General features: G+C 43.7%; 2 protein-coding genes and 1 long non-coding RNA gene across 4 annotated transcripts in view; 1 reads left to right on the top strand and 2 right to left on the bottom strand.

The window, feature by feature from the left end:
- LOC126384516 (uncharacterized) overlaps window positions 1-14717 on the bottom strand; it is a 632363-nt gene that overhangs the window by 586369 nt on the left and 31277 nt on the right. The gene's annotated exons all lie outside the window — the stretch shown is intronic.
- On the bottom strand, window positions 66-5477 carry srfbp1 (serum response factor binding protein 1). The gene is made up of 3 exons (XM_050035463.1): window positions 5351-5477; window positions 2611-3081; window positions 66-2515 (listed from the first exon to the last, which is right to left on the bottom strand). Exons 2-3 carry the CDS (start codon window positions 3067-3069, stop codon window positions 1238-1240), a joined length of 1737 nt encoding a protein of 578 aa, XP_049891420.1. The 5' UTR covers window positions 3070-3081; window positions 5351-5477; the 3' UTR covers window positions 66-1237.
- Window positions 5474-14717, top strand: part of maco1a (macoilin 1a) — a 13018-nt gene continuing 3774 nt past the window's right edge. The window contains exons 1-10 of the mRNA XM_050035453.1: window positions 5474-5727; window positions 8044-8185; window positions 8391-8517; window positions 8678-8801; window positions 8884-9062; window positions 10735-11278; window positions 11506-11664; window positions 13051-13233; window positions 13330-13450; window positions 13862-14036. Of these exons, the coding sequence (XP_049891410.1) occupies window positions 5648-5727; window positions 8044-8185; window positions 8391-8517; window positions 8678-8801; window positions 8884-9062; window positions 10735-11278; window positions 11506-11664; window positions 13051-13233; window positions 13330-13450; window positions 13862-14036 (1834 nt within the window). The 5' untranslated portion in view covers window positions 5474-5647. The remainder of the gene's footprint in view (window positions 5728-8043; window positions 8186-8390; window positions 8518-8677; window positions 8802-8883; window positions 9063-10734; window positions 11279-11505; window positions 11665-13050; window positions 13234-13329; window positions 13451-13861; window positions 14037-14717) is intronic.

Here is a 14717-nt window from a genome sequence, read left to right as displayed (position 1 = left end):
CTGTGACAATAAAATATTAATCAAAGTAATAAGCAATACATTAGCAAAGTTTTTACCAGATCTAATTCACGTAAATCAAACAGGGTTTATTAAAATAGGTATTTGCAAACCAATACAACATGTTTTAGTATCATACAATATCCAAAAAAGCACAAGGTTGATTCATTTTGTTAAATTATTGTATAAAAATTCTACAGTTCAGATTTACACCAACAATTTACTCTCTGGAGAAATCAAAGTAGAGAGGGGTACTAGACAGGGCAGCCCACCTCCTCCACTTCTTTTTGCTTCAGCTATACAACCATTATACCAACTGGTGAATGCAGGTGGGTAGCAGCAATTTTGTGCTGGATGGTTTTTGTTTTGTTTTGTAACACTTGTGGAGGCGCATCACCTTCAAAATGGCCTCTCATTGTGATCCATTGCTGTCAATGTTTACTTGACCTCTGTCCATCCTTCTGCACCCTGATGAAGCACATATGTGAACACTCAAGAGAACTCAGATCCCTCAGGAGCAAGCCAAACTCAGACCATGTTTGCTTCACTTTGCTCTTTGCCACAAAACCTTTTTATAATACTGTACATTTAATGAAGTAAAGACAAGAGAGCACAGCACATTAAAACTGTGACTACAGGAACTTTTATATTGTTTAAACACATATTGGTGAGTGACGAGTACCAAAACAGGGAAAAGCCTGTGATCTAAGGTCGTGCTGCAGGAGATAATCACGTCTATCACCGTACATCAGTTTCAGAGATTGTGTGCTGTACAGTAGGGCCATAATTATGATTTTGGACAAGGCAGTGAAATTGTGTACAGGTGTATAAATATATATATATATATATTTTAAAAACCTCACCTATACATTTCTCACTCAACTGGAATTCACACAAGCTGCTTGTTCCTCAAACTGTTGTTGACTGGTAGCAAATATGAAAAATGACATGTTTCAGGTGATGCAATTCACAGCTTACAGTTAAATTCATATTTAGGAATAAAAATATTTTAACAACACATTTCACTTGATGTTTTACACATAATCTCTGGGTCAGTTGTCCTGTACCAGCCATAAGAATGAAAAAGCAGTTTACACCCTGCTACACAGTTGGTATTGAGCATCCAACTATCAAAGAGACGACCTTTAACCTTTACTAGCGTGCCAGATAAACCAAATATGGCTGTAAGACATTTAACCAAAGACATGTGTTCAGCATTAACAAACAAAGACAAATCTTTTCAGTCATCATCATCAAACTTGATCTTCTTCCCCTGGAAGGCCAGGATTTGTCCTTGCTGCTCCTTCCGTTTCTTACTGGCCTCCCAGGATGGATGCAGCGCCTGCTGTGGTGCCTGCTGGGAAAACACACCTCCACCCCTGCGATCGTTTTGCCTGATGACACCACCTCTGCCTCGCCCCCTCCCTCTGCCCACAGAGGAGAAGCCCTTCTCTGGCGACTCAGGATGTCGGCCCTCAGGACAGGGTTTGCTGTACTTGGACCCTGGACTCCTCTGTGCTCCTTTCTCTTGCATCTGGAACTTGGACTGTTTACTGAAATCTCTACTTTGACCACCACCACCTCTCGGCTTCCCTTGCCCCCTAAACCTATCCCCACCTCTCCCTCTGCCTGCACCTCTGCCTCCACCAGGCTTGGATGCAGAGAGGGAGGAACAAAAAACAGTCTGAAGCGAGGTCGTTTTTGATTTCAGCCTGGACTCAAGCTCATCAAGTTCACTCGGGACCTGGTCCGCCTTCTCAGCTTTCTCCTCTTCTTCACTCTTCTGCTTCTTCTTCTTGAATTTGCTCACTTTTCCGAGAAAGAAGCCGCCATCGTCGTCGCTCTCCTCAGACTGGGAGGACTGCTTGTGGAAACGCTCCTCTGTGCTGTCATCAAAGTACTCTTTCTCTTCATCATCATCTGATGACTCTAAATCACTCTCTTCCTCATCTTTCGTTTCCTGATGCACTTCAGGTGCAGGCTTACGACTGGGTTTCTTCTCTGCACCTTTACTCTGACATTCATTTTTCACAATGTCTTTTACTTCACTACTCTTTACTAACGCTGGTCTCACACTCTTAGACTCTGGCATTTCTTCCCTCAGACCATCAGCAGTATCAGCTGCAGGAGCTGCTTTCACTGTTTCCTCTTCAGGTTCAGCTACAGGTGCATCTTCAGTGTCTTTACGGAAACTGTCTCCTTCCTTAATGTCTTTGATTTCCTTTTGCTCCACTGTAATGTCCTCCTCCTCTTTCTCACTCTGTCTCTCTACCTTTGTGTCTGGTAACTGTGGAGTCCCCTTCCCAGGTTTATTTTGCACCTTTTCCTTTGCTCCCTGCTTTAGCTCCTTCATCCGCTCCTCTTTGAATGCTTTCACAGCAGCTTTGATGGCCTCAATCTTCTTGTTGAACTGAGGGTGGGTGGCGATGCGCGCTATGGCCCGGTCAGAAATGGTAGACTTGGGGTTTTTGCACACCTCCTCAAAGCTGAGAGTCTTCTGCAAGGCTGTCTTGGTCACCTACAGAAAGGGAAAACAGTTTATCCAGACAGACATTTCAGCAACTGTCTCACCATTTTGAAAAAGGCTCACCAACTTGTTATTAGGAAACCTACCAGGTCTGGTGCGAGGACCTTCATGGCGTGGATCTCCTCCACCAGTCGGGCAGCTCTCCTCTGATTCCTCTCAACTTCCATCTCTTTCCCCTTCTTCTTCTTCAGAGCGCCAATCTGTCGTGTCAGCTTCCTGATGATCAGCGCCCTCACCCTCTTCACCTCCTTCCTCATCTTCACCACCTCGTTGTTGAGGTTCAGGCCCTTGTCCTGCTTTTTCGCTTTGGGTTTAACAGCTGATGGAATGTTTTTCGCAGTTTTATCTGCGGCCTGTGGCTTTGCTTCTTCTTCTTCTTCTTCTTCTTTTTCCTCAATATCTTCACCTTCCTGTTCTTCATCATCTTCTTCCTCATCTCCGGAGTCATCCTGTCCTTCTTCCTCGTTGGCTTCTTCTTCCTCGATCTCCTCCTCCTCCTTCTCTTTCTCCTCAGCAGATGGCTCCATTTTCTCTGTCTTGTCCATGGTAAATATTATCTGTTGAAACATAAGCCAGTCTTGGATCAGTCACTGAGTGTAACTCGCTTCACTGGAAACAACCACAATATAACATGTGACAGTGAAAACAACAACAGAAAAAAACAACAACCCCAAATCCAAGAAAGTTGTCACGCTGTATAATGTACATATAAAAACAGAATTGATTTGCAAATCCTTTTCAACATATGTTCAGTTAAATACAGCCCAAAGACACAATATTTAATGTTCAAACTGATAAACGTTATTGTTTTTTTGTAAGTCTGAATTTGACGCCTGCAACACGTTCCAAAAACATTAGGACAGGAGCATGTTTACCTGTGTGACACCACCTTGTCTTTTAACAACACTCCGTGAGTGTTTGGGAACTGAGGACAGTCATTGTTGAAGTTTTGAAAGTGAATTCTTTTCCATTCAGAACAAAACACGGTGAAGCAGCAGTTTGTTATCATGCAGCACAAACATGGAATAACCTCCCAGATGATGATGATGATGATGATGATGATGAAGATGATGTTACACAGTCCAGACTCTGAACACTTTTAATTCACAGCTTAACACATTTGTTTTTTACACTACCTGCTCCATTCTGTAATGACTGCAACTTTATTTTTAAACTTCATTTTAAACTTCATTTTGAATAATATTTTTACCTTTGCACCTCTTGTCTGTGCCTTAGTTTTAGGGTTGACTTTAAAATCTTATTGATGACATTAGATGCTCTTCATGGCTCCAGATTACACTTCAAACCTGTTAGTCCTTTATGAACCTCTGCATAGTTTAAGATCTTCTTCTTCTTCTGCTAGTCCCAGAGTCCAGGCTGAAGACGAAAGGGGACAGAGCTTTTGCAGCCAGGGCCCCAAGGCTCTGGAACGACCTGTCCGAGGATATATATATATATATATATGTGTATGTGTATGTTGTAGATTTGTCCATATGACGTGTGCCTGAGATTTTATATTGTATGAATGTTTTGTATTCAATGTTGTGCGTACCTACCCAGGGACTTCAGATGGAAAGTAGCTGACAGCTAAATCGGACAGAAAGCATCTTTTCTCATCTGAGATTAATGTTTTTGGGGTTTTTTGTGCACTGTCCCTGTCCAATAAAGAGTTATTATTATTATTATCATCATCATCATCATCATCATCATTATTATTATTATTATAAGGCTGTCTGTCTTTGTTTAAGTCTCTGCTAAAAACATACTTCTATCAGAAAGCATATTCTGACTCTATCTGAGCTGTCTGTCTGTTTTATTTCTATCTTATTGACTTTATTTCCTATTTATTATCTTGATTTTAGCTTTGGCCTTCATTATTTTATCTTTTACTAGATGACATTTTATGACATGTTATTTGTTTTATTCTCCTGATGTTTTAAATTTGTTTAGTTTGATTGTACAGCACTTTGTAAAGGTGTTTTGAGATGACATATGATAAGATAAGACTTAATTGTCCACACAGCAGGATAGAACGGCAAGTTGAATGGCAATAGAATACTTATAGAATAAAGATAAAATACAAAAAGATATATATCAGACACTAAATTTAGACACAACTATACACTCAATACTATTTACAACTTTCACTTGTGCACATATGGAAAAAAGAATATGAACTTATGTATGGGTATGTACAGCTGTACAGGATAACACCTGCACATTGGATGCCATACACACATAATTTGTAGTGTTAAAATCAAAAACAATGTAAGAAAGATTTAAAGTGTTGCCTTGCAAAGGCAGATACCATAGAGAGGCATACTGCAAAGAAAGGTGCTATATAAATAAAGTTGATCATATTCTTCCATTTTTAATGATTACTTTTTTATTGTAAATCATTTAGTACTTAATTTTACCTTGTATGTATTTTCTCTCTTTGGTATTTTACTGTAAATCTCTATCCTTTACTAAGTCTCATATTATATTGCTCTGTTAAACGCTGTGAATTGCCCTGATGTGTGAAATGTGCTGTACAAATAAAGCTGCCTTCTTGCCTACATTCGTGTTACATCACGGAGTACTTTTATAATGTGATGTTGCAGCTGAATAAACGTTAAAACAAAGTACATCTCTGCTGAGGGAGCAACAAAGTGGTTAAAGCCTGAACAGGACTGAAAACAAACGTGGTTGAGCCAGCATGGATAACTTTACCTTCTCACGTCATGCGGATAAAGGGTTTATTTCACGTACCTGTCGCGTTAACACGACAAACATCGAAGTATTAACTAAAATAAGATCACTTGACTTCAGTAAGATCACACTTACCGCTCAGGAATGAACATTAATGATTTAAAACTGAGAGAAACGTCTCCACTCGCAGGGCGCCGCCATGTTTCCTCCGCCTCCGACGACGTGATGACGTCAGACGTCGGCAGCGGCGACGCAGCGTGTCGTGAAAAGGGGAGGGCCTTCACGGGACTGTTTTTATTTATTTCTTTGTTTCATGTTCATAAAACAACAACAATGGTGGATAATTGAAGAAGTGTGAACGTTAGGATGAGCGGATGACATTTCCAGTCACAGTTACCAGACCGAGAGCACCGGTGAATCAACAGGGGGAGGATGAAGCGGCGCAATGCGGACTGCAGCAAACTCCGACGGCCGTTAAAACGGAACCGAATCACCGAGGGTATATATAGCAGGTAGAGAAAGGGGGCTGGAGGGACGTTATTGTATAACAATGGCGCCTCGCTGCATATGTCAAGACAGCGCTGCCAGGCTAGGCTACATGTATATTTAAGCTAGCTTTGGCTGTAGCTGCACACACCGAGCTAAATGAACGTACCCGTGTATTGTCACAATTAACCGTCAGGCCTAACGTTACTGTTGTGCTGTTCGGTCATGGTTTAATTCAAACAGTGGCTGAATCAAAATGAAAGGTGTGTGTGGGACTCAGTGTGAATGTTAACACGTCCCGCTCAGTGTAAATCTGCTGAGTTAAAACCAGACGTGTTGAACTTGTGAAGAAGATGATGAAGCTCGAGCTGTGACAGCAGCAGTGTCAGAGGCGCTCGTTGTGATGTGCGGGGTGACGCCGGCGGCGGCGGGGCGCTCACCTGTGCTTTGTCTGGCAGAGAGGTCCAAATGTTAACACAGCAGGGACACAATAAGCACCAGAGTTAGATGAGGCTGACTGGAACATGTCAGGAGCTCATTAGTTTAAGGAGATGCATAAATTAATAGCCTCTTACTATAGATTGATTGATGATGAGCCAAACATAGGACACCAGGTGTGCTTCAGGTAGCATGTCCAGACATGACACCCTGCACATGCATGCTCTGTTTAACCCTCTCTTTCCTCTGCTTGTCAAGATGTCTCTCAGCTGTTATCTGTTTTAGTTTCTTTGATAACACCAACACATTGTTAGACTTGTTGGCTACACCTACATGTGTATGCACGCTCACTGCTGCACTGTTTAATCTGCATTTATCTACGTTTATATTCAGTAAGAACCTCAGGTAACACTGCAGTCACACTGGAGATGTCTAATGAACACTAGACTGTTGTTAACCTGATTATTGTCGTGATCCCACCCGAACCAGTCACGTCCAAATTGGATTTCATAATTTATTTTGTGATTAGCTAGTGTATGTAACATTTTGGTGTTCTTGACTTTAAATGACATCTTGAGTGGCCTGCAGACTGATTTTAAACAACCCTTGACTTGTCCTCTAAAATGTACTACATAATTAACACAACACTAGTTAATCAAGCAGGATAACTTTGCATTTTTGTCCTTGACAGCTGGATGGCTGCTCCACCGGCTGTGGCTCAGAAGGAAGAGCAGGTCGTCCACTTATGAGAAAATCGGTGGTTGAATCCCCGGCTCCTCCAGTCCACATTTCAAAGTATCCTTGAGCAAGATGCTGAACCCCAGATTGCTCTCGATGGCTGCTCCATCAGTGCATGAGTGTGTGTGAATGTGACATGTAGCGTAAAAAGTGCTATACAAGTGTGGTCCATTTACCATCCCGTTGGAACACGGGCAGCGACTCCACGCTGCAGCTGCCTCTGATCAGCGTACAGCAATGATCCCCAGCAGGAACTGGACAGCACCTCATATTATCCCCGACTCACCAGTCAATAAAATGCAGCTGTGGTCATTGTCCGTAGCTTATTCCAACCCTAACAGACGGTTGGATGTCATTTGAGACAGCGTAAAATGAAAATTCAGTTCATGAACAGCGACAACCTGTCTTTCAAAATATACTACAAGTCAAGCAAGATCACTTTTGTTCATTCACCTCACGATGGCAGGACAGTCCTACAGTTAGTAGACATGCACCAAGTAGAAATTACTCAGGCAGAACTAGTGTGTTTTCATAGATAGACGGCAAATAAGCAGTTACCTGACACCAGGTGTTTCCTGCTAGGTAGCAGACATGGTGAATGGTAAATGGACTGAACTTGTTCAGCGCTTTTCTAGTCTTCCGACCACTCAAAACGCTTTTACAACTCATGTCACATTCACCCACTGGTGGCCGAGGCTACCATACATGGTGCCACCTGCTACTCAGTAACCCTTTATACACACTCACGCACTGATGGAGCAGCCATTGGGAGCAATTGGGGGTTCAGTATCTTGCCCAAGGACACTTCGACATGCGAACTGGAGGAGCCGGGGATTGAGCCACCGATCTTCGGATAAGTGGACGACCCGTTCTACCTCTGAGCCACAGTCGCCCTGTGGCCACAACAAAGTCAACAGCGAGGGCTGCTGCTTTCATGAGCGGTGGAAAGTTGAATACTTTGTCACTGAAATATAAAACTGTTGCATTGGTGTCATTTGCATGTGATTTTTTGAAGTAAACCCCCAGTTATGTCACATGTCTGGACACCTGTGACCTAAACCTGTGTTAAACCTTGTGTCGTTTCCCCTCTTTGTCTCTTTCTCTTGTCATTCTGTTTAACTATTTTCTCCATCTTTTTTCTCTGTCTTGTCTTCTTTCTCCCACAGTACGTTCCTGTACCTGAAGTTCCTGGTAGTGTGGGTGTTAGTTCTGCTGGCCGACTTCGTGCTGGAGTTCAGGTTTGAGTACCTGTGGCCCTTCTGGCTTTTTATTCGAAGTGTCTACGACTCCTTCAGATATCAGGGACTGGTAAGAGCCTGTTCATATGACCCTCATGCAGCAAAGAAACACTCAGATCAGTTTGCAGAGTTGAGATGCTTGTTAAAAATTGTAGTGGTGGATGGAGAACCAGTAAGACAAGTTTTCTTTGAGTGTGTTTGGGTCAGTTGTGTGCACACATGCTACAGCAATCCTGCACAGTTGTTAATTGTCTGCCTCTTTCTACCACACCTAGGCGTTCTCTGTGTTCTTCGTATGTGTGGCGTTTACGTCGGACATCATCTGCCTCCTCTTCATCCCAGTCCAATGGCTGTTTTTCGCTGCCAGCACCTACGTATGGGTCCAGTATGTCTGGCACACAGGTTAGTCCAAGTTTTCTTTGGACTCTTTATTTTTCTGCCAGCGCACCGGCTACTTTTCACCTTAAAAGACTCACAAGAAATTCATGGCTGCCAAGTTTCTCCCAGCACTAGACTCAAGAGGGCTGATTTGTCTTTTCTTGTCTCTTACTTTTTCATGCAGAAAGAGGAGTCTGTCTACCCACTGTATCGCTGTGGATCCTGTTTGTGTACATCGAAGCTGCCATACGGTTCAAAGATCTGAAGAACTTTCACGTAGACCTGTGTCGACCCTTCGCTGCTCACTGGTAAACCTCACACATTGCTCTTTTAATGCCCATGATAAATGGTAAAAAGGAAGATAACTTTGTGTTTCTCTTCACCTCCCAGTATCGGCTATCCTGTGGTGACTCTGGGCTTCGGCTTTAAGAGCTACGTTAGCTACAAGATGCGACTGAGGAAACAGAAGGAGGTGCAGAAGGAGAATGAATTCTACATGCAGCTTCTACAGCAGGCTTTACCGCCGGAGCAACAGATGCTGCAGAGACAGGAGAGGGAGGCAGAGGAGGGTGAGACACACACACACAAAAACACAAATCGTACTACAGAACAGACAGTAGAGACTGTGCCATTAGTTCACTCATTGACTGGGAACAAGGATGACAGGGGTTTGTTATCACTTAACACAAATGTAGACGCAACGCTTTTGTTTTTGCTCCAATTTTCAGAGCTTTAAGTTAAAGATCTAAGACTCTTAATGCACACAGAAGACTAATTTCTCTCAAATTATGGTTGCAAATTTGTTAAAATCAGTGTCAGTGAGCACCTCTCCTTTTTTAAAATAATCCATAATTCCATAATAATTCCATATTCAGTTCAGTTGAATTCAGGTTTGTTTGCCCCCCTCAGTCTGGTTCCAAAGGAACTCTGGTGCGGTTGGTTTGTGGTGAGAAGGTGTTCCGACCTGGATGTGAAGCAACTGCAGTCACATGACACATTGTTTGGGTTAAACATGAGCATGTTACAGTCCTGGAGGATTATTAATGTGCACCTCCTCCTGTACTGCCTTAATATGCACATTCAGCACATCCAATGCATCAAAACATTGTTTTCTAGTTGGAGCCGCGCCTCGTTTTCAAACTGTATGGTTTGACTAAAATGAACAATGACAGCAATATAGTCCACGATGAGCAGCGCTAAAATCAACCTGCGTAGTTGTCCCTCCATTGTGACATTAGAAAGTGTCACATTTATCTTGCAAGTGTACTCTTCTTCAACGTTTGCTTTACTTCCTGGATTTTTCCCACATGGAAATTCTGACCAATCAAGAGCAGCTTTCTCACACAAGGCATTTGATCTGGTCCTCTTGTAAATGCTGCCGTGAGAACACGAACCAACTCTAGGCAATTATACAACTTTGGAACAACAGGAGTCCCTGATTCAGACCAGAGGAGACGACTCTAGGGCTGACAGCAGCCTCAGTTTTTCAGGTGTCTCGGCCTGGATGTTTTGTCCGTACTAGAGTTCTGCCAGCTGCCAGCTTTCACACTGGCCGTCACAACCCAAATCAAACACTGAAATGCACCAGAGTTTATTGAGTTGCATCAAACAGGTTTGGTGTAAAAGCACCCCAAATTTTTTTCTGTCTGTTTTGTATTAATAGAAAGCAGCCAAGTATTCCTGTAACAGCCTGCTGGCATATAGCTGTATATCAGCGATACTCAACTCACAGCCCGAGGTCCATATCCAGCCCCTGATAGGGTTCTGAGTGGCCCCACAACCATTTTCTGTCTGATAATGAGAATACATTCATTCATACTGGGATTTTTATGTACTTTTTGTACAAAAAGAGTGAATAAAAAGCATCAAAACAGAGCTTGTTTTTGAGAAATAGGTGCCAGGAGAACACCCACCCAGACGCCCCTGACAGAGGCCCGGTCATGCCCCAGATGTCCTCAATTTCTAGAAATGCCCCTGTGCACACCTGACCTGTGCAGGGCTGTTGCATTTGGCCCCTGGCCTCCTGCCATTTTGTAAAATTGGCCCCCAGGCAAAGCAATTTGAGTGTCCCTGCTGTATATGAGTCTTGTCAGGGATGTTCTCTGATTTGTGTCACTCACAGAGACCATCACTCAGTCTGTGTTTATGGTCAAATATGTTTCTGGTTTGCCTTGGCTTTTGGTTAATGTCAGGAACATCTGTATGTGTCTCGTAACACTGTCTACATCTGTTCTCTTCCAGCTGCTTTAGCTAAAGGGATCTCCGAGGTAGAACCCGCAGTAATATCCCAAAACGGAGCACCTCCTGGAAAGAAAAGCACCTCAGTCCCGCTACCAGAACTGGAGTACCGGGAAAAAGGGAAGGACAGTACTGGCAAAGAGCGCGAGGGCAAAAAACAAAACACAATTGGAATCAATAACAACAGTATTATACACGCACTGGACTCCAAACTACAGGAGACAGAGTACATAGAGAACTACGTCGGAGCAAAGAGACTGAATAACGACCTGGCAGCAGAGAACACACACGCCGACACCAACACACACTCCACTTCCAAAGAGGAAGTGGGGGGGACGGGGAAGAACTACAAAAATGCCAGCGGAGGCGGGGGTAACATTCCCAACTCGTCTCCACGGAATCACAGTTCTTCAAACGGCAGCGTGCCGCCGGGTTCCTCAACCAATAAGAATGAGAAGAAGCAGAAGGGGGCGGGGAAGGGGCAGAAGGATCCAGTGGAGAACTGCATCCCAAACAACCAGCTGGGCAAGCCGGACGCGCTCGTACGGTAAGACACACTCTGACGTTCTGTTAACGCAGAGCTGTAAATGTCTTCCAGCATCAGTTTCACTGGGTTTGTTCTTTGGTTTCACTTTAACATTTGATTGATGGAAAAGCCAACACGACTTTACTTACTCTCACAGTCTTCATCCTGCGCACAATAATGATGTAATTGTTCCTATACTGGTGACAGGAGACGTGTTTGCCTCTGTCGTTGTGGTTTCTCTCTGACAGGCTGGAGCAGGATGTGAAGCGTCTGAAGGCAGATCTTCAGGCCAACAGGCAGCTGGAGTCAGAGCTGCGGAGTCAGCTCTCCTCTCTGAGCAGCCAGGACCGCAGCCTACGCTCTGAACTGGGCCAGCTCCGCCAGGACAACGAGCTGCTACAGAACAAGTGGGTACATGGGCAGTATACTCACACAGTATACTCACCTAGACTCTGACAATAATCACACCTGAGTTGTTATGCAGTAAATAAATTTCTTGTCAGTATGTTGAGGAAGGTCGCTGGGCGCTAAGCCTAGGATGTGGCAATGATGGAACATTTGCATGTGGGGAGGCGAGCACTCCATTAAAATGGCAAATTCTTCACAAAATAAAACGCCACAAAAAGCAGTCACAGTTTGTCGTATGTTGTCCGTGTGATTCAACTTTTAGAAATAAAAAAGACAAACATAATTTGATAATGGAAGCCTTGAAGGTGAAGCCTGACTATACTTTAGTTATGGAGGAGCTCACTGGACCCGTTAAAAGCATGATTTACTGGCTGTATGTGGCTGCAGCACAACATGTTTTATGACGATATTACAAAAGCTCATGTGAGGTCATTGTTTCATTGGTGAATTTGATGTCATTGGCGTACACTGCTGCCAGGGTGAAAAGATGTAGCAAATCAACTGTGACTGCCAGGCTGTGTCAGAAAACGGATCAGCATCATGCATAAAAGTCCTGCGACCCGACCTGTAATCCAACACAGGCTCCAGTCCCTCACATGAAGCTGGTTCTCCGTTCTTGAATTGGACGTCTCTTTGACTGGATGGTGAAAACATTCAATCACTGCCAGGTTAGGAAACATGTTAGCATGCTCCTTCCACCACCATCAAACCTCCAAAGGATCCAAACTCCATGTAGGCTGCCACCTCATCCTCGGGCTGCAAAGTTTCATGGCTGGAGTCCTCCACGTCGGTGACCAACGTGACCACGGGGTCAAAGGTTACACTGGTGTCACTGACTTTCAAAATAAAAGGAACTGCAGCTTGATAATAGTGATTTACATGTTAGAATATTACACATATACTGCACAGCTTTTTACTGCATTTTAATGTGAAAAATAAAAAATAGATTTTTATTCTCACTCACTGCCATCCGTGTGTAGTTCATTTTTACCCGTGCCCATACCCGGGAATTTAGAGTGACAGAGCAGCTACACTTCAGTAGAGTTTGCCTGTAATTTTTTTCTCTCACCTTGCCTCTCAGGGCTCCCATAGTTTGAGGCACAGGGAGTTTGAAAGGGTATTACGTCTATAACCTTTATCAGTGAAGAGCCTTGGTGTACAAACATTGCTGTCTCTGTTAGTGTCATGGTAATGGGTTGTTATCAGTGAACAACCCTGAAGGTTAAACCACTTTAAATCGTGGCTGTATGTGCAAACATTATTGTCGAATTTGAGTCATAGTTGCCACCAAACCAGAAGGAAGACAGAGACTGCAGCAGTGGAAGTGCAAAGTGTGTTCATCTTATGATCCAGCCAGGTTGAACATGTTCCTCTCTGTACTTCAGGCTCCACAGTGCCGTCCAGGCCAAGCAGAAGGATAAGCAGACCATCTCCCAGCTGGAGAAGAGGCTGAAGGCTGAGCAGGAGGCTCGAGCCCTCGCTGAGAAACAGCTGGCCGAGGAGAGGAAGAGGAAGAAGATGGAGGAGGCCACTGCTGCCAGAGCCGTGGCATTAGCTGCTGCCACCAGGTGCTCGTTAGATGAGTGTATCTAGCCAAGCTTTGTGTCATCAAAGGGAACTTTTACTAATATAACCTTTTGTTGTTTTTGTCTTTTGGCCAACAGAGTGGAGTCGACGGACTCTCTGCGTGGTCGCATCAGAGAGCTGGAGACGGAGTGTAAGAAGCTCAGCATGGACATGAAACTTAAGGAGGAGCAGATAAGGGATCTGGAGGGCAAGTGTCAGGTGAGGAGGAACAGCACGACTCATTTTCTGATAAGATAATTCGTTGGGTTCATGATCGTGACTTCCTGGCTCAGTAAGGAGACTAAAATACATCATCTGAGTTCTGTGACTGTAGCTGGGAACACGCTCTCATTAACAAGCTGCTGCTGCACTTGAATTTCTAACAACAACAAATGTGATCACTTCACTAAAATTACATGACATTTTAATTTGAGTAATTGATGCAATTAAACGATTAGACCCCCTGTGCCTGTGATGCATTAGGCATGTAGCTCAGCTTTGTTCAGAAAACGATGCTGTTAAGTCATTTATGATAATATTTGATTAGCGTCAAATATACTCGAGGAGTAAATGTTTCTGCACCTTCATCTCACTTCATACTATGTCTCTTCCCTCTGCTGTGACGTGCAGGAGCTGAGGAAGTATAAAGAGAATGAGAAGGACACAGAGGTGTTGATGTCAGCGCTGTCAGCCATGCAGGAGAAGACCCAGCACCTGGAGAACAGCCTGAGTGCTGAGACCAGGATCAAACTCGACCTCTTCTCTGCACTGGGGGATGCCAAGAGGCAGCTGGAGATAGCACAAGGTAGGAGGCAGTGAGTTATTGATGTAGAGCTGTTTTTTGTTTGTTTTTTTTTAACATTCAAAGCTTCTGTTTTCGAATGAAGCTTCTTCAAGACAGCTGTTGTTCTTCTTCTTCTTCTCCGTTTTTATTTACGGCTCACAAACCAACTTTACCTGTACCACTACTCACTGTGTCGGGTGTGTACATGCTGCCCTTGTTAAGTCAATAAAAGAGTCTGGCTTTGTATTACCGACACTATTTAATGACTATAATTTTAATTATCGGAATAATGCATAATAATTCAAATGTCCTGGTATCGGATCACTTCATGACAGTGATCGATTTTTCTAGGGTTTTTGTGTCCAAAGATGTTTGAGGGTTTTAAGATGCTGAAATAACCAAAAACAAGCAATTCTATCATCACATACCATGATAGAAAATGTAATCAATTTTGCCTGACAGTATGCCAACATGTAGGAAGGAATCTCTCAACCCCCCTCCACAGGGAAGCTGTCAGGGATTCAGTTCACAGAGCTACTTTCAGAGTAATGCCTCATTTCCACCAAACCCTTTCAGTCCAGTCCCTTTGGAACCAGCAGTAAGCCTTCAGACATGGTACCTAGACCCTCGGTCTGTTCAGACAGTCCTCTTAAATGTGGGCGGGGTTGTTGTCACTCACTGCTCCGTCCAGCACTCGCTGTA

This window comes from Epinephelus moara, chromosome 22, assembly GCF_006386435.1.
Source record: "Epinephelus moara isolate mb chromosome 22, YSFRI_EMoa_1.0, whole genome shotgun sequence".
Lineage (NCBI taxonomy): Eukaryota > Metazoa > Chordata > Actinopteri > Perciformes > Serranidae > Epinephelus > Epinephelus moara.
The sequence above is the reverse complement of the archived record's forward strand: the minus strand, read 5'-3'. Positions and strand labels throughout refer to the sequence as shown.